Source organism: Ambystoma mexicanum, chromosome 9 (genome assembly GCF_040938575.1).
Source record: "Ambystoma mexicanum isolate Mex_15411 chromosome 9, UKY_AmexF1_1, whole genome shotgun sequence".
Lineage (NCBI taxonomy): Eukaryota > Metazoa > Chordata > Amphibia > Caudata > Ambystomatidae > Ambystoma > Ambystoma mexicanum.
The window spans coordinates 1,003,977,018-1,003,996,496 of NC_090931.1; the positions used below are offsets into that span (position 1 = coordinate 1,003,977,018).

Genomic DNA, 19,479 nt, shown 5'->3' on the forward strand with positions numbered 1-19,479 from the left:
CAATGAATATATACAAGGTGATATAAAACATATAACAAAAACATGATTGGTTCCAAATATGAAAGATATCAGACATAAATGACAGATCAAGGGAAAGACTATTATTGTTAATTTTGCAGTCGTTATTCTTTCACCACAGCCCTTGCTCTCTAACTAGCCTCTAGCATGGCCACTGCAAGGCCAAAAAACCTAATCATGGACCAGGGGTCTATGTTAATCAACGCTGTATATGTTGTGACTATGTAGCCACACTACTGTGTTCTGAAAGTGCTCCACAGGGGGCTGTACGTTTTGGTGGCTGAATATTCATACTTTGCCTTCCTCAGGACCAAACAATATAAGGCGACCCCTAAGGACCAAAAGATAAAATACATGTATCTAGTATGATCAGTATGTATATTAGTTGGCTGGGTAAAACCATTGTGATCTCATCCTCAAAAAGCAAGAAAACAACACCATTGTCGCAAGTAAAACTGAGTCTTGCGATTGGTTTTCTATATAGTAGGTGAAAAGACACCATAATCAATGAACTCCCCCTCTTATGTTTGCAATGGGGTGTGTTGGGGGTATTCCTGGTGCTACACGTTATTCTTTGCACTGCAGATCCTTGAATGGGCTCCCAGGGCAAATCTTTTCTTCCATGCAATGTTCTGTCTTGCGCTAATTACCTTGTGCGGTTTTAGCACTTTTTTTGTAAATGAGGCCCATGATGTCATGATACATAAAACCCAAAATGGCACCGTATTTCGGGAATGCCAAAAAGCACAGTCTACAGAATGCCGTGGTGACTGAAACCCTGCATATATTTGATTATGCAAAGGATAAAAACAGGTAAGAACCATTATTTAAGACCATGTTTTATGATTACAAATATAGATATCGTAGATAACGTCTCAGGTATCTTCTTGTCCCTAGTTTAAGAAATATATTTAAAGAATATTCTACTAAACAGAATATTTCCCCTTCGAAGGAATACATGTTCATGTAATATGAATTGGACATCTGAAATAATTAATACACATCTATATGAATAAAAGTGTAATGTGTTTGTTTGTGGCAGGATTCGTGGCAAAGCGTTGTTCCTTATACAATTTCAGACCGTTTCACCAATCTGCACCAAATTTTGCAAAGTTACCTGTTAGGACCCCTCAGACTTTACTGGATACATGCCATTTCGACACCCAACCCCTTTCCATGGATTTCAGCAAAAGTCAACATGTGTTTGTGTGTTTGTGGATTTGTGGCTTGGTGAAGCATTGTTCCTTATGCAATATCCCACCAGTACACCAATCTTCACCAAAATGGGCATAGTTACTTGTTAGGATCCTCCAGACATTAGTGGCTACATGACATTTACACACCCACCCTGTTCCTGGAATAGCAGCACAAGTCAAAATTTGTTTGTGGGTTTGTGGCTTGGCGAAGTGTTGTTCCTTAAACAATTCCACACTGTTTTACCAGTCTGCACCACATTTTGCACAGTTACCTGTTAGGACATTTGGACACCCTTCCCTTTTCCCCTGATTTCAGCACCTTCACATATGAGACGGTTGCCTGAAATCAGTGAAAGATTAATGTGGTCGTAGAAGGACTGCCCTCGACACGAGGAACAAAACTCGAGATCCAGGCCCTAGAACTGCACCACACCAGGGTGAGGTGACATGTGGGGAGAGAGCACAGAAGGTCACCAACTCTCGTCCCCCCCCAACGTCTGTTCTGGGGTATGTCAGCAGCCACACACACACCCATTCTCAATGCAGTTTACTTCAGGGTGCGATAAGCAAATCGGAACAGTGACCTAAAGGATCAATGTTATTATGTCTTTCTACAGAACCTGTTAAGAGAATGGGTACTTCTGCTAGTGTAATATGAATATGAAATTTGGAATGATGTTAGCAAAAGTATGCTATTATTGTGCAATATGTTATTGAAAGTAATTAACTGTCCAAATCCTGTCTCTAGTAAATATTTTGATTTAGTTATTTCACATGACCTTGATGGATGTGTTATTCTAGTTAGATACTACTGCAGCATACGTTTGAAGCATACGTACATAAATAATTAAGCTATTAATTCTGGTACAATACATCTCAATATATAGGAGCCTGTAGTCACATTCACAATTAATAAGTGGATAATCCATTGTTTGACAACCATTGTGTATATTAACTGAACTTTGCACCTAATCCTGATCTCCCTAGTCTAAGCCTTAATGCTCAGCCTCTGCCAATGAGAGTTTGGTAACATTATTTTGTATAAACTTTGCAGGTCCACTAAAGTTGGCTTCCTAAAACACGACACCCGTAGTGATTCTGAAGAACGTTCCTAATAGTAAGCTTTAAAACTTATTTCCTAAAATAAATGCCTAATGTTTTTTTTTCTTATGGTTATAGTATTTGCTGTCTGTGCACAAATGAAAATATAGGGCCTCATTACGACCCAGGCGTTAAGGGTTAACGCCGTCGTTAACCCTTAACGCCTGATTCTGATTTTAACGGCTGCTTTTACCAGCCGTTAAAATCCATGGCGCTAACCCGCCATGATGCTAATTACGCCACCGTAATTTACGGTGGCGTAATTAGCGCCTTCCCCACTCCCATTATGCCCTATGGGGCAAAAATGGGAATGGGGAAGGGAAAATGGGAAATGGGGATTTACCGCCCCACTCACCTTGGAATGGGGCGGTAAATCCGCCATCCACCATGGTGTAAACATAGTTTACACCATGGTGGTAAAGTTGGCGTACTTAGCGCCTGGGTCGTAATGACCCCCATAACCTTTCTTAATAAACTCTGACTACAGTTGAGATGTATGAAAACATGTAATTATGAGCAAAGGCAAATAATAATTTCTCACACAAAAATTCTCACACAGAATCATGGCGGATGGCTAAAATTACTCCCACATGGTAAGTTGCCACACGTTCCGTCAGTGACTAGGACTTCTTTAGCCAGATTAAAATCTCTACAGTGCATCACTTCTCTAAATAAAGTTTTGAATGAGAGACATTTCTTGTTCACACAACTAACATGTAACTACCAGTTGTCAGAGCCATTGACTGTGGAATAATGCCGCCATCTTGGACTAGTGTCCTACTAATGTTGTCTAATCCAATACTCCATGGTTGTTTTCACCTTTTTTAAACCAATATTGTCTTGGCTTATATACAAAGTGTGAACTTCAATGTCCATTCAACGTTACATGTAAATTACTGATCAGATGCAAAACGTATATATTCAGTGTTAATGTAGGTGTTGGAAGCTGGAAAGTATTTTAAAATGCAAACTCCAATCAAGCTTTGCATTTGAATCCACACTTATATACAGAAGCACACTTTTTAAATGTTGCATCTCTCTCACTGTTGTTGATCGAGTGATGTCATTGATGATCCCATTTTTGATGCCATATATGATGTCAACAGTGATGTAATTTGTGGTGTCATCAGTGTGCTTAGGGGCTGCACAATGGGGGCCTTATAGTTAAGGTGGTGTAGTTTCCAACACCTGACACATTTTTTCACTGAATTTCAAGGGTTTTGTTGCACTGAACGTGTTCACCTTAACTGTTCCCTAACCAAAGTGTTTAACTGTTCCTTAACTAAAGTGTTTTCACTGAATTGCAAGGGTTTTTCTATGCTATACGTCTTGCCACCAGTAATTCTTCCTTTTTTCTGATAACATAACTTATGTCATATCATTTGTTATCATTGCCTGTTCTTCAACTATGCAACAGGTTGATCAAGTATTTCATCTTTTCTTGAGTTCACTAGATAAGAATGGCTTCCTAATTGTGTGCTGCTACGAGGAAGAGGGGCGTGGAATATTGATAGTGATTACTATTGGGGTACTGTGATAAGAATGAGATGGGGTAGTTGGGGACTGTAATGAAGAAGAGTGACATAGTGGTAGAGGGGAACTGTGACCGGAAATAGGGATGTGAGGGTAGTGGGGGACTACGGCGAGGAAGATGGATGTAGGGGTAAAGGTAAGAATACTATTGGGCACGGGGGCATGGAAATGGATGTAGGGGTAATTACATGAATTACTATTAGGTACTAGGACAAGGAGAGGGAGGTGATGGTAAAGGTAGGATTAATAATTAGGAACTCTGAAGAGGAAAATAGATGTGGGGCTGATACCAGTGATTACTATTGTGGTACTGTGAAGAGGAAAAGTGAGACGTGTATAGTGTGGAACTGTGATGAGGACAAATGAGGTGGGGGTTGGGGGCACTGTGAGGAAGAGTGAGGTGGGGTTAGTGGGGGAATGTGATGAGTTAGAGTGAGGTTGGGTACGGAGAACTAAGATGCTGAGAGAGTTATGAACGATACAGTCAGAAAATGCAAAGCAAAGATTAGCAGAGGTAGATTTTGGGAAGAAAATAGCCTATTCACCATGTCCATCTACACACAACCCTTTATTTACTGGAGGAAGTTGGACATTCTACATGTGCCTATTTGCATGAAAATTAAGAGTTAGAAACTCTTCTGATTGAAATGTAATGTTTGAATCTCAAGTGTCCATAAAAAAACCTTTTCCAACATAATGCAAATGGTGCAAGAGCACAACATTGAAGCATTCTAAATAACACTGCTCAATGCACTGTTAATTTCAAAATGATAATTTTAAATTGAGAAGAATTGGTAGGATGAGATAATACTTTGGAGTATAAATGTTCTGCAAAGTGCAAACCTAGCTCGGATACGTAGCATGCAGTACATAGGGGATGCACCTAGGGGGATACTGACAGGACGGTTGGGGAAGCAGAGGCATCTGGGATGGACAGGGGGCACAGAATGAGAATGAGTTGTAGCTGGTGGAGAAATATGGTTGATTGCAGTGACCATCAGTTGGGGGAATGGTCTTCGAAGAGCATGGTCTTCCGGTCCTTCCTGAATGTAAGATGGAGGGGGACATTCCGATTGCCATTGCTAACTTGCTCCATAAACAGAGCACAGGGGATGAAAAGGTATTTTTCCCAATTGTATCCCTTTTGCGTACCTTTATTTCCAGTGTGCGATGTTTTGGCTTCTAGTAGTGCATTTGCCTCCGTACATGGGGAGCCATGCTCAGCCAGCCATAGTTGTGGTTTGATTGTGACTACTTTGTAGAAGATATAGGATGTCCTAAACATTATGGAAGCTTGAAGGTATAGCCACATTGTTCATTGAGAATGGGATGATGTTGTTGAGTTTGCTTAATACTGTGATGAGGTGTGCCGTACGGCCTTCTACGGGACAAAGGGGACATCTGAAACTCCTGCAAGTAGGGCATTGCCAATTAAGCAGGGATGAAGGGATTGACTTTGTAAAAGAGCACATGTTGTTACCAGGCTGATTGGGTCTTCTTACCAATATGTGTTTTGAATGAGAGGTCATAGTCATAGAAAAACTAAGAGATTTTGCACTGTAGCATATTTGAAGGGCTTGACTTTTCAGAAGAGTGCATGATGGCCTCATGCTGTTTGAGTCTACTTGCCACTGTTTATTTATGGAAGCTAATTCTACACTTGGACATGATTGCTGGTGTTTTGTATGACGGCTATTGATACACAGACTTGAATGAGCGACAGACAGCGCTTAAGTCAATAGAACTTCAGTTAGGCACTTGACATGAAGGCTTGCATGAGACACAGATAACAATTCAGTTGATGGATGTCATGGATGCAAATGATCTCCGGGTAAGGTTACCTGTCACTTGCGAGTTGGTGTATCTTGATATCAGGATTAGTGGAAGTTCCCTCAGAGGACAATGAGTTTAGCAATGAAGATATTGCTTAATATATAGTAATGAATTCTTAACATGGGTCCTTTCAGTCTAACCTGTTCCTGCACAAGACTGTTTCAAGGACTCATGTTCTTACCCTTATGTTCTGTTTAATCTTGAAATACTGTTTAGATCACCCATTGTTAGTACTTATTTTCATCAGAAGTCCAGAACAGATTGATACAATAAAATTGTGCAATCAATTTCTTTTGTATAAAGAAATATTTATAACTAGGGTTGAAATATTTTCTCCCATGCCTTGAAATTGTCTAAACTGATTTCTTAACTCTAATTAGCTTTGCAATTGGACTAGTTCTCACGTGCCCATTGCAACTACTCACTACCACTTTTGGAATCACAGAACACTGCACTTTAGCTACTTGCTAGTTCCAATAACTACAACGCTCGTGGTTTATATTTGTACAAGGAACTAGTTTTAAATGTTACAATATGTGTGGAATATGGGATTTGTAGTCCATACACTGAAGATGTATAGCGTTTGCCAATGGTGTGCACTATTTAAAACACCAGAACTGTGAACGTAAACTTTCCATAAGACCTTTAGACATTCAGATCTTGTTTTCAAAAGTGGGCAATATTTCAGTAGCTGTACTCAGTGCCACAGCAATGGACATCTGCAGAGTGTGGCTTTAAAATGAAGGTGATACTCACATCCTACGTGGCATGCAATACAACGGGTAGTCACCAGTGTGACTGAGATATATTCCTGAAAGTAGATTCCATCACTTTGTTATTGTGTTGCTTAGTACTATATTTAAGACAATGTTATTGGATCTATTTTCTGACTGTCTCTCTCCTAAACATCCAACACCCTCCTTAGGCTTTGCAGGAAAGAGAGTATGAAATTGACTAACATGCTGTGGAAATTGTATATTTGCAGCTAGCTAGCCTTAAGCTTTCTGGTCCCAAACCCATGTACCCAAGAAGGTACCGATAAAGAGCATCCTATTTGCGACAATCCAACATTTCTTGAACTTCATGTTCGCAATCACCCTGTACTATGTTTAATGTGCTAGAACGAGCTATTACATCATTGAACATTGAGGGTATGCACATTCAATGTGGAAGACAATGGCATACTGCTACAGGTAAATCAATGTAACTGGACTACGAAATGAATACATGGTTTTTGGAAAATCTTGCTTTAATTTCAGGTAAGAATGGCGGGTCTGCTCTGCTACTTTTGTCACTCTAGCACAGTTCTTTGGCTGTTTTCAGATTGTTTATTGAGGAATTCGAAGATTGGAGTTAGCAATGTAGATTACTCACAGTATCAGGGACAAATGACATTATATAGGAGGGAACCCCATAATTACTAAACCTGAACATTACAATGAGCTATGCTTAGTATTAACATTAGAAATCTGGTCATTCACAATAGTTGCACTGAAGAATGTGATACATTAGCATCTCATGAGCTGTGCCAAGGTTTGATTCTTCCTCTCAATACGGTCATCAAATGTTGGCGATAACTCATTGTGAAACTTAGTGGCATACCGACGGCTAATCTAACAGCCTTCCATACCCAACAAGCAAACTGTGATACTTTGTCAGAAATAAGCTCTGTAAATATACCATTGTTTAATATTAATTGGATCAAACTTTCTGCCGTGTGTATAACATATGTCATTTTAGCCAACGGGTCCACATCTACAAGAATGGTGTCACAGCTGTGATATGACGCTAGCTCTACAATTTAGTCCATGGGCACCGCATGCTATTTTTTGCTGCATTTAGTGCAAGCAAACATCTTACATGTCTGGATACATTGCTTTGGCATGCATGCCATATTTAACAGTCAAAACATTCTACAAGCCAAAGCCAACATTATAATTTAAATTACACTTACTTACTTCGAAAGGACCTTTATTTTGCTTGAAACCACCACTTCTTTATTTGATTTTCACTTGTGCAACACCAAACCAAACTCGTATGCACTTCAGAGCACAAGGAGGTAGAGAAGAGGGTTAGAAAGAAAAGAGCACAACATAAGAAGTGGTCCACTTTCCTGATTGCAACACAGTTCAGAGTCTTCTTGGGAAATTGTCTTTGGTGAATGCTGGTGAACTTGGTCTTCATCAAAATCAGCCTTGCGACTGTATGTTATAAACTGTTATGATTCGCCTTCTGAGAGTTTATTTTAGTTATCTGGTGAATATAGCTGGCCTGTTATGGACCCCAATTGGATTTGCTTAACCTGGTATTTGGGAAGGCCATGATAGAGACTGTTACTGTACATTCCTTGCTTAGAACAACTTCCTGAATTAGTTCAGCCTTGCGGTTTGGGCTGAGGGGAAAAAGAGAGTTGTAGGTAAGCTTTTTGTTCAAGGAATTGATTTGCACACCGAAAGAACGAGAATTATCAAATGATCAAATGAGTCTCAAAACCAGATGCTGGTATGAAGGCATTTGCTTTCGGCAGGCAGAGTGGATGGAGAGGCATACATGCTGCAATGATTATATTGTATGATTTCTAAATCGTTGTACAGTTCATTATCATGTATCTAGGCATTGCCACAGCGGAGCTGCGTAATCTGCCTTTAATAAGCGTTTTGGTGGACACGAGACTACACTACGAGGGCGGGGGTGGGGGTGGTAGTAGATTTGATATCAGATCCTCCTCCTTTAAGAGCACCCTTCACAATACTTTCAGCACTATTTCGAATCATCTTGCCCTAGCTTAAAGACAACCAAAAACAGGTATATAGGTAAACAATTGTTGTCCCACTCTGTTTAAGATAAACCATTATGCAATTAGTTTTTATTGTGTAAAGAAGATACACATTGATTTGCTTGTTTGTCTGTTGTAAAAAAATTCACCTTTGTTCCAATTTCCTTTTTCAACAGCCACAAACCAAATATTGTAACCAAAGGAAGATTTAACACTGTGATTATTTATTTGCTCAGAATTGTTTTCAGTGTTAATGTCATTGAAACCAGCTTAAACCAGACACAAACCCATTGTATGTGTATATTACTTGCACAAAGGTACTACATAACAATGAATATAATGTAATGCTAGCATCTTCCCTTAACATTAACAATGGGATGGTACTCTCAGTTGTAATAGAGTCGACCGGCATCCGAGATATGCAGGATGCATCAGAAACTAATTCATCTGTGTCATCCTACAGGGATCAAGGATGAAGGATAAATACATCTTGTCAGATCCAGTCCATCTGCGCAGCTTGAAGAAACTGGGAGAAGACAATAAAACATTTTACTCCGAAGAATCAGGTGAGGATTTATCTGCAATACGTCAGTCTTTCAAATGCCTGAGTTTGATTAGAACGGGAAATCGTTCCAGAAACACACAGGAAGTGCGCGGGTGGTGTTATCTGCTGACCAATTAGACGCAGTGGATACTGCAGCGCTGTGACCGTGCGTAACCGCCAATTCGTGATGCCCCTGAATATATATTGATAATGGAATCGCGGTAGCAAACGATGTCGCTGCCACATGAGAAATACATTTTTTAGCTTTTAATTTGTAGACAAAAATATTAAAATACAATTCCTAAAAATAAGAATGTGATTAATCCACATTTCATTATGTGTATTTTATTTACATGTATAACTATGCGCACACTGTCAAATAAAAAGTAAACGACAGCTTAACTCACTTCCTTATGCTTCACTTATGGAGAATGGCTACTTGTGCGGCACAACACATGCCTAACCAGGATTCCTGCTGCTCATGATTACATGTAGTATATCATCCTGGGACGTCAAGTAGCGGGGATCATGGCAAAGGGTTTCACCCGTTTACCTGTTCGCCTGGCTCTACCGCTGAAACCCACAGACAAGACGGCCAATCCCATCAGCTCCGAGGTACATTACCCCTTCAAACCAATTGCAACAAAACACATTAAATGCATGGCATTGATTGCCACTGGGCTTGCTAAAGGGGACATACCGTTTTTGCAAAAATAAAATATCTGCTTATTTTCCATCAAAAAGCAGCCCACAAAAGTTCACAACAAGTGATAACTAGCAGCACCTTTAAGAATTAACATTTTATAATTTAAACATATTCACGTGATTTTGTGTTTGCCCTGGTAGCAATAACACCCCATTTTCTCTGTTGTCTCACCCAACAGTCATGGGTGAATGATTCAAATCTAACACAAATGTACAGCAGTTCAGCATCTTTGACCAGTTTGTACTCCTGAAAGCTTTTTTAGGAGAGCCAGGCTAAAAAGTACAACATGTTTATGGAGTTAAACATGCTGTGAAAAACGGGTGAAAATATGAGAGGACCGCATACAAGCAAAACAACAGTGTCAGTATCAAGGCTAATTCCAAGAGGGTGTTTTGTTTGGCAGTTTGTATAATAAAAGACACACATGAACTCATACAGTTTTTTAAAGCTCTCACAGGGAGGATATAGAGACACATAGGGCCTCATTACGAGTCCGGCGGTAACCGAGGCGGTAAAACCGCCTGGTTACTGCCGGACTCGTATTACCATTCCACCTCTGTGACTCCCGGAAATACCAGGGCATTACGACCCTGGTGTCCCAGGAATTCCAGAGGCGGAATTCGGTAAATCCCCATTCCTATTGAGTCCGAAAATGTATCCCTCGCACATGCAGAGCAGGGGATTTGATCTGGGAATTCTTTTTTTAATTTTTTTTTATTTATTTGATTTAAGTCCAGCCTCTTGTTTCCCGGAGTGTCGAAGTTCTTGTTCATATGATTTTGGTTTCAGTGGTTTGCCTTCCTTTCCTCTGGCTATCGGCATTCTGAAGCCTTTATGCTGGGCCAATTTGTTTCAGAAATAGGGCGACTGCGATTGACCACTTTGTGTTTTCACCTCCCATCAGTCTTGCCCACCACTTGTCTTCGTCTAAAGTTCTTCCTTTTACCAGGATTTTCATGAGGTAGATTTGCCTTGCTCCTTGTGTTCCAGGGTGCTTCAACATTAGGTGGCGTATTGTCTCCACCTGTTTGGTCTCACAATAGCGGCATACATTCATGGGGGATTCTCCTCTAATGGACATGATCTTGTTTGTCCGTATCAAGTTCAATCTGGCTCTCAAGAAAGTTATTCCCAAGTTCTTATCTGGGAATTTCTTCAAATACCCTCTTGTCTCATTAATTTTCATTCGATGGCTTGGTAAACTATTTGTCAGTTTGTAAGGTGCAGCCTTATCCTTTGTTTTGATCCAATCTAGTTCAATCCATTTTTTTGAAACTTTGACTGGATTTCCAATGAGGGTATCCTTCGTCATAGTTATTTCCTCCAGGAGATTTGTGCATGTTTATGCCCAATTTGTCAGGATTTTGTTCTCGTCGCTATACAGGTCTTTTTTTAAGATCTGAAAAATGTTTGGCTTTGGCTCCATCATTATTTTCATCCTGAAAAGCATCATGGTGTTTCGTGTAACGATGCCCCTCAGTGAAGTTAGGCAGAGTTCTTGCCTGATGAGTGGAGCTGGAACTGTTTGTGAGAGGCCAAGCACCTTGGGGAACTCTTGTAACATACTTGTAACATGCCAGTGGCCCAACAGATGTCAATGTTAAAAATACTACATCATCCAGAGTGTTGGTGGCCAGTACAACGGAGACAGACTGTCAGCACACAAGCACAGCCTTCTCAGCATGCCCAGTTAGCATGATTTCAATTCAAAGAGCATGGCATGTGAGTGAGGTCATACATGCACAAAGATAGTTGTGTGCACTATAACAATCTAACCTTTCTCCCAATTACTCTTTAATAAGAAGAGCTCAGTCGGTTAAATGAAGATGAAATGAATGCCACAGAGTTCATACATATGCTTCTAATAGTGTGCCAAGGTACATATTCGTTTGGGGTATGAGTTATAGCATTAGCATGCTGGAAGGCGGAGCTAACCAGTCAGGATGCTTGGAACACAAGCTGTATTGTATGGTACAAGCCCATGTTCTGGGCAGCCTGGGTCGTCATTGCCCGCTTCCTTTCCCCGCTCCACCTTCCCCCTCACCTCTTAGCACCTGTGTAGCTCTCTACACGGGTGGTAAGGGTGTCTTTAAAAAAAAGGAACTTTAGCTTTGCTGTGCGGCCTGGTGCTGCGCAGTGCTAGCCCATGAAGTACGTTTTCATCGTGGTAGATACCATTAGCACCCGTGAAGGCAGTTACACGCGTGCTAAGAGATGAGAGGGAAGAGGGAAGGGGCAGCGGGGAAGGGAAGGGGGTGCTGCCTACCCAGGCAGCTTGGAACACACGCTTGTACCATACACGGGTGCTAACGGCGATATGCCCCTCGGCAGTGTGCCGACCCTGTCGGAAACGGCACCGCTGCTTTGCTCAAGCCCTTAACTTGGGTGGCAGGTCGTTACTAACATGGTCAGACCACCGCCTCAGGGCTGATCGCCTCAGTATAGACTTCCTATTAAGCTTTACACTTCGAATGCACAATGCAAGGCGAGCCTAAAAGTAAGGCATACAGAAGAAAAACAGATATCTTTACTTTTATTCGTTTTGAATGATGACCTTAAAAAGACCAACTGGCTGTTAAGGGTATGAAGTCAAGAAACAGTGTGCAGGTTCAGCAACTTAGGTTAAGGTTTAAAACTATGTTTGAAATGTTATTTTGTTTAAACACAGACATTCCCTTGTTTCCTAATATTAATAAATATGCCACGAGCTTTGTGTGAATTGGCATCTGATTTTGATATATTGTGGTCAAGCTAAATCTGCCAATTCCTTGCCCTAAATGCTAGTCATAGTGCCATGACATAGGTTTGGTAAACACATATTGATCTAGCTGCATTTTCTTTCTTGCAGATAATTTAAAGGACACAGGGTAAGTATCTATACATTTTCCATATGAAGAAAGATGAAAGTCCCCCCCGAACCCCAAAAACAATGACATGGGAAAGATAGCCTGCGAATGAAGCTCAATGTGGTTCTGAATTGTACCCACACATGTGAGATTTAATAATGAGATAAAGTGCTCTGCTGAATGCCCCCCGATTACTAAGTTAAAGTGAAAGCTGTGAACGTTTACATGTCGTGAAAGTCCACGTTCTGATAATAATATGCTACGATGGTAACATGAATTAGATTTTCATATACTAGCAGCATGAGAAAGTGGATGCTCTAGTTGTAATGTCGTGCTTGTATACATCCCGTTTACGCTTCACCAACCCTGTATAACACATAAAGAAGTGCCTTGCCTTCCCATGAAAGTGGCCATTAAGATGCTCCAACATTGCTGTGAAAGTACTCAGTGCTGGACTGGCCCACCGGGACACCAGGACTTTCCCCGGTAGGCCTTGGGGCATAGGGCCTCTTTTCTTGCTGGGAGACATGGGAGAAGGATACACATATTTTGGACATTCATTCAATAAGAATATCAGGCCAGCCTGGGTGGTTCCCTAATAACTGACTGCTGCATGCTGTATTTCTTTTCTGCCTCGGGCCCGTGGCGAACACCTGCGCATTTTGTGAGCTCACATTGCACTGGTGCCGTGCAGTCGAGGCCGCCTGTGTCAACAGTGTACTGCTGACTCTGCTCTGCTGCTGGCTGAGTGCTCGCCTCGATGGCGACTGAGGCTGAGCGCAAGTGCTGCCATTTCAGGTGCCTGCCGTGCCGTGATTGGCAAACACCTCTTTCTCTTATTGTGTTTCTCCCTAGCTCTCCTCCACTCTCTGTGCTCCTGTCTCTGCCGCCTTCCCTGTTTGCTTCTATCTATTTCTGTTTCTAGCTAACTGGCTTTATATCAGACTTTCTGTCTTTCTCACTGTGTCTATATGACCCTTCTCTCTTACATTTTCCTTCTTTCCGTTTTTCCATCCCCACGTTTTTGCCAATTTCCATCTCCTCCCACTCACCTCCCACTCCCTTTCACTTCTCTGTCTCTGATGCCAAGACTTTCCCCAGAAGTTGCAGATTTATCGGCTAATATTTTGTTTAAATAATAATATAAATATTTATAAGTTCTTTGTAGCCTGTCATTTTTGTGTGAAACGATACTTGATGTCACAGTTCTCTGGATATTTCAAATGTTGCCACAATGCACAGGGGCGTAGTTTACTGCAAAATAATAGGAGGGGGAGGTGGTGATTGTATGGTTCTGTGCTTTTCACAAGTTACACGTTGTGTTCACGCCATATTCTGCCTTCGGGTCTTTAAAGGAATGGTTCGCCCAAAAATGTTTATTGCCAAAAAAGTAGGCCAATAATAAAAAAAATCGATTGACACTTTTTTTTAAGTCCCTATGTAAAATTTTGAGAACATGAAGCTCAAAGGGAAGCACATGGGGCATCCATTTTGTGAGATGGATGCCCGCCGCTGTGCTTGCTTTGGCTTTTGTGGCACTAATGAAGGAAAAGCCAGCCAGCTGTAGTAAACAAAAGCTACCACTGGGTGGCTTTTCTTTCATTGGTGCTGGGACTCGGAGGGCGGAGGCCAGAAACTACAGGCAAAAAAGCTGCAGCTGCATCTCGGTAAGTGATATTTTTTAAAATAAAAATAAACACTAGCTGCGGTTTTTTACTACAGCTGGCTGGCTTTTCCTTCATTAGTGCCGCAAAAGCAAGCATAGGCGGGCATCCATTTCAAAAAATGGATCCCCATGTGCTTCCATTTTAAAATTTTGAGCTTCATTTTCTCAAAATTTTACATAGGGACTTAAAAGAAAAAAGTGGCAATCGATTTTTTTTATTATTGCCCATCTTTTTTTGCAATACATTTTTTTGGGTGAACCATTCCTTTAAATTCCCGCGTTTGATTGCAGCATTGCACGGCTGTGCAGTGTGCAGTGCTCCATGAGGTGAGGTACATGAAACTCCATTACGGTGAACATGTGAACCTAATGGGATTGCGACCTACTTAAACAGTGGGACAATGCCTTGCACAAAGTCTGGATCGACTATTTATTCCATTTAAAAAAAGAAAAATTAGATTGTTCATCATTGTAGCCCCACCATCAATGTATATGGTATGGGTCATTATCACCCAGGACCTTTTCCATTTCAAATATCCGCTCAGGCCCTGAGTCACGTTTCCGAAAGAGATGTGAAGAGTAGCGCCTTCCCGCTGCCCGCTGAGGGACAAAGACTGAAGAGGTAATGCATCATTCTGTGTCACTCAAGAGATGACTGGCGTAGTCAGTATAAGACCTTAATATCAGAATTTCATTTAAGTCACATAGTAATGTGGCACTGTTTAAACCCCTCAATCTCCCCAGCAGGTGCGTGGGTTTGGACACAGACACCATGTTAGACTATCAAGGTGTGATATGATATGATATGGAATTTATAACACGCCTATACACAAGTGTTTCAAAGCACGACGAGGCAAGGGAGGGGTAACAGAGGGAAGACAGACAACGATCCTACTAGGCCGGGTGTCATTCAGATCACACAAGTGCATGGGAAGGGGAAGTGGGAAAGTGTGAGTCGGGACAGTGCGGTACATGGGATAATAGAATAATAAACAATAAGTACAAGTACAGCCAGCAGGTGGCAAGTGCAAAGGTAAGTGCCTGCATCAGGTGTCAAGTGCTGGTAGTGGGACTGTAGGGATACAGAACAGTCCCCAAGTGTGGTGGTTACCAGGAAGGTAATGCAGGTGTGAAACTGGTGGAGTAGGGGACCTGGACCCGAGATCAGAAGGTGGCCAGATAACAAGTGCAGTATCAGTTTCAGTGTGGTGGGTTGCTTTTGGACACAAACATTATGGCCTGATTCATGAAAAAGTGCGCAAAGATCCAGCAAACCCTGTGTGCAGAGAATTAACCTGTGCGGTCCGTCACACATAAGAAAATCTGCATGCCACGCATACTCATGGAATTGTCCATGGAAAGTAGCTCCATTTGCAAGTCGTGTCCGGAATGCCCATGACACTCTCAGAAGCTGAGCCATTCCAGCCATGGAAACAGACCTTTGCACACTCCTCCCATGTCTAGCAGTGCACCCTGGAAAAAATGCCTGCGTACCGTCTGCCCCAACCAGGCCAGCACCCGGTGGGGGTGCGTGGGGTCCCCCATAACTATTCCCAGCATCTGCTCCGCATGCATATCACGTATCTGTTACACTCACCTGATCTCCACAGGGGCGCCGAACGGAGCTGGACGATCCGGTGATGAGTGGTGTCTTGTGCTCCCCTCTGGCTTCGTCACGAAACCAGACTTGCCTAGAAAGTTAAATCACAGGTTACCCAACCATATGGATGAGGGCAACTCCCGCCTCCCATGGCGTCCTCTTGCACCCCCACTGCTATATCTCACCTTTGTGTTATGAATAGCGGGCTCTCTCTCCTGCCACTGTTCGCAGGGGTGCGTAGTAGTTCAAGGATCTAGTTACTTCACTGATCCTATTAAGTTCCAGACAACTGTGACTCAATGGTAAGTCTTATTCCAAAGGTATGGATTGCTACAGAGTTCAAGTTGTAAAAGATCACTCTGTACCCTTCTTTACAGGTTTCTTCTTCATGCTTAAGATGGAGCGAGGTCCTTTGATAGCTGGCTTCCCATGGTAACATTTGCACCAGTGCTATGCAAAAGTATTTCCACACGGTATAGTTTTCTGCACAACTAACCTGCTGCTTTTGAATTCTACAGGGGCGGAATCTCCTGGACAAAGGTTCCGTGATGAAGTATTGCGAGTCCATGAGGATTTGCTGCCTTCAGGTGAGAGCGGCCTTGTGCAGTATTATAAATCTAAATTAGGCCTTCCCCACTGCACCGCTAACCTGATGTCTTCTTTTGTGTTCTACAGATGTGGCAGCTCCGGAGCAGCGATCGGATGATGGAACGGTGATCGTGTGATGATGCCCCGATGGTTCGCTGGTAAGTATTAGCGTGGCGCTGATCTGCGATGAAGATCGCGTGGTCTGCACGGCTAATATGGTGTCCTTTCCTTTTCAGGTCTGAAGAAGTGGGGACTCCAGAGCGGCCGCGATGAAGAGTCAGGTAGTATCTTGTTCTGCTCCTTTTTCTCGCTCTTCCTTGCAGGTAGATCAAGACAACTGGACGGGCGTGACACAGTGAGCGTTACGCTGCAAGAGTGCAGGATAACGCGAAGCGTGTTCTGTTTCAAGGGTGTGGCTTATATCGTCTTCTGAAAGTAGTCCCCAGGTGAAGTAGTTCCAGCAACCACACTCAAGCAAATAGGCCCATGGCAAGTAATCCCTTCAGCCTGCTTTAGATTGGTTAACACGTGCTTCATTGGGTTTGAATCATGCCATGTTGGTGATGGCAGTATGAGCCTGGCACCAACAGCGCCAGGACCGAGTCCAGGAAGCCCCTGCGACATTCCTTGGGGCCTTTAAGGCCCCCATGGGACCCAACGCCTTAGGCAGGTTGGTCTATACCTGATGTTTGGGGGTATGGACCGTGACAGCACTCCCCCCCAAGGCCCCTCCCAAGGAGGTTTGTCCCACTGGTCCAGGTTTGGTCGGGTGGTTTCGATGGAAACGGTTCACTAGGCATGGTGCATGAACAAAGTCACTTGGTTCCCATGACCTTTCTTGAGGACCATAGCCTTTCCAGTCAACTAGATAGAAAAGTTTTGATTTGACCCACTTTGAGTCTATAGTGTCTTTGACCTCGAATTCTGGTTCCCCATCTACCAAAACGGGTCTTGGCGGTTTCGTTATCCGAGTTCCTGGTTGTACTGGCTTCAGCAGGGAGACGTGGAATACGGGATGGACTTGCATGTTCGGAGGTAGCTCCAGTTTTACTGCCACAATGTTGATGATGGCCTTGATGGTGTATGATCCCAAATACCTGGGATTAAAAGTGTGGGTTCCTTTTAGTGGTATATGTCTTGAGGCTAACCAAACATCATCTCCAATCTGGTATTTCGGAGCTTCACTCCTATGTTGATCTGCAAATTTCCTGTATCTCTCTTTAGCTTGCTTCAAATGTTCTGTTGCTCTTTTGAAGGCTTGGGTAATGGTTGTGTGTAGACTGCTTATGGCAGGCATTTCCAAATGTTGAGGTGGGTCGAGTTCTGAGGTTTGTGGATGCATTCCATATATTGTATAGAATGGAGTTTGCCCCGTGCTGGAATGCAAAGAGTTATTCTAGGCATACTCAGTTATCCATAAAATGTCTTTCCAATTGCTTTCAGTTTGATGCAACATGCACCTTAGGTATTGTTCCAGAGTATGGTTGGTTCTTCGGTTTGACCGTCTGTTTGGGGATGGTACTGGTCGAAAGTCTTACGTCAACCGGGGCCAACTGACAACATTTTCTCCAAAACTGTGAGATAAACTGACTGCCCCGATCCGAGACTAAAACGGAGGGGAATCCATGTATCCGGACAATTTGTTCTAGGAATTCTTTCGCCAAAATTGAAGCAGAGGGCAAACCTTTTAACGGAATGAAATGGGCCATTTTAGAAAACAGGTCCACCACCACCAATATGGTGTTGAAACCATTACAGGGAGGTAGATCCGTGATGAAGTCAAGAGACAACGTATGCCAGGGTGTAGGTGGAACATCTAGAGGCTGCAGTAGACCAGGTGGTTTCTTTTTCTGGGCCTTGTTCTGAGCACAAATGCCACATGAAAGCACAAATTGTTTGATATCCTTACGCCATGTCGGCCACCAAAAATGTCTCTTGATCTTGGCTTCGGTTTTTGCAATTCCAGGGTGGCCTTCCACCAATGACTCATGATAATTTGAGATTACCTGTTTTTGAAGTTCCTTACTAGAAGTAGAGACGTCCTTGGAAATAAGGTAAATGATTATCAACTGAATGATGTTTGCTTTTGGTCGACCAGTCTTGTAAGGCCTTGGAATCGAGGAGATGTGGGATTTCCTTGTGGATGCCATCCAGGGTCAGTGTGGTAGTGATTCCAAGGATTCTCCCCCCTGGGATGATGGGTACCAGATCCGGATTTGAATATGCTTCTACCACCCATATGCGGGACAGCGCGTCAGCCTTGCCGTTTCGGCAACCAAATCGGTAAGTGATCACAAAATTGTATTCTGCAAAAAATAATGCCCATCGGAGCTGACAAGAAGACTGAGACTTGGCCAACTTTAGGTATTGTAAATTTCGGTGATCAGTAATCACAGTTATGGTGTGTCTGGCCCCTAGGAGATAATGCCGCCAAGCTTTGAATGCGGCCTTGATGGCCAGAAGCTCTTTGTCGGTTACAGCATAGTTCAGTTCTGGTGCTGTGAATTTTCGTGACCAAAAGGCCACTGGGTTAAATTGACCTGTCTCCGGGTCTTTCTGGGAGAGAACTGCTCCCATCGCCAAACTGGAAGCATCAGTTTCTACTACGTACGGGAGATCCGGGCGAGGGTGTTTTAGGACTGGAACTGAGGTGAATTTTCATTTTAAGTCTAGGAAGGCCTTTTCCACTTCGTCGAACCAATGAAAGCGTTTGTTTTTTCGTAATAATGATGTGATGGGATGCACCAATTGCGAAAAGCCTGGGATGAATCTGCGATAGAAGTTTGCAAATCCAAGCATGCTCTGAACTCCTTTGATTGAAGTTGGAGAGGGCCATTTGAGGATAGCGTCCACCTTCCTCGAGTCCATACGAACACCACATGGAGTTAGAACGAAGCCAAGAAACTCGACCTCTGAAACATGGAAGAAACATTTTTCCAATTTAGCATACAGCTTATGTTATCGGAGTTTTTCAAGTACGGCGCGGACATGTTTCACATGATCCTGCTTGGAAGCAGAGTACACCAGGATATCGTCAATGTATACGACGACACAAACATCGATCAGCTCTCG

At 42.6% G+C, this 19,479-nt stretch overlaps 1 protein-coding gene across 1 annotated transcript in view; it reads left to right on the forward strand.

Moving 5' to 3' along the window:
- Positions 1 to 2,265: 2,265 nt before the first annotated feature.
- The window catches only part of ABCB11 (ATP binding cassette subfamily B member 11), a 329,082-nt gene continuing 311,868 nt past the window's right edge, over positions 2,266 to 19,479 (forward strand). Inside the window, exons 1-3 of the mRNA XM_069616256.1 lie at positions 2,266 to 2,331; positions 8,921 to 9,023; positions 12,556 to 12,574. Of these exons, the coding sequence (XP_069472357.1) occupies positions 8,930 to 9,023; positions 12,556 to 12,574 (113 nt within the window). The 5' untranslated portion in view covers positions 2,266 to 2,331; positions 8,921 to 8,929. The remainder of the gene's footprint in view (positions 2,332 to 8,920; positions 9,024 to 12,555; positions 12,575 to 19,479) is intronic.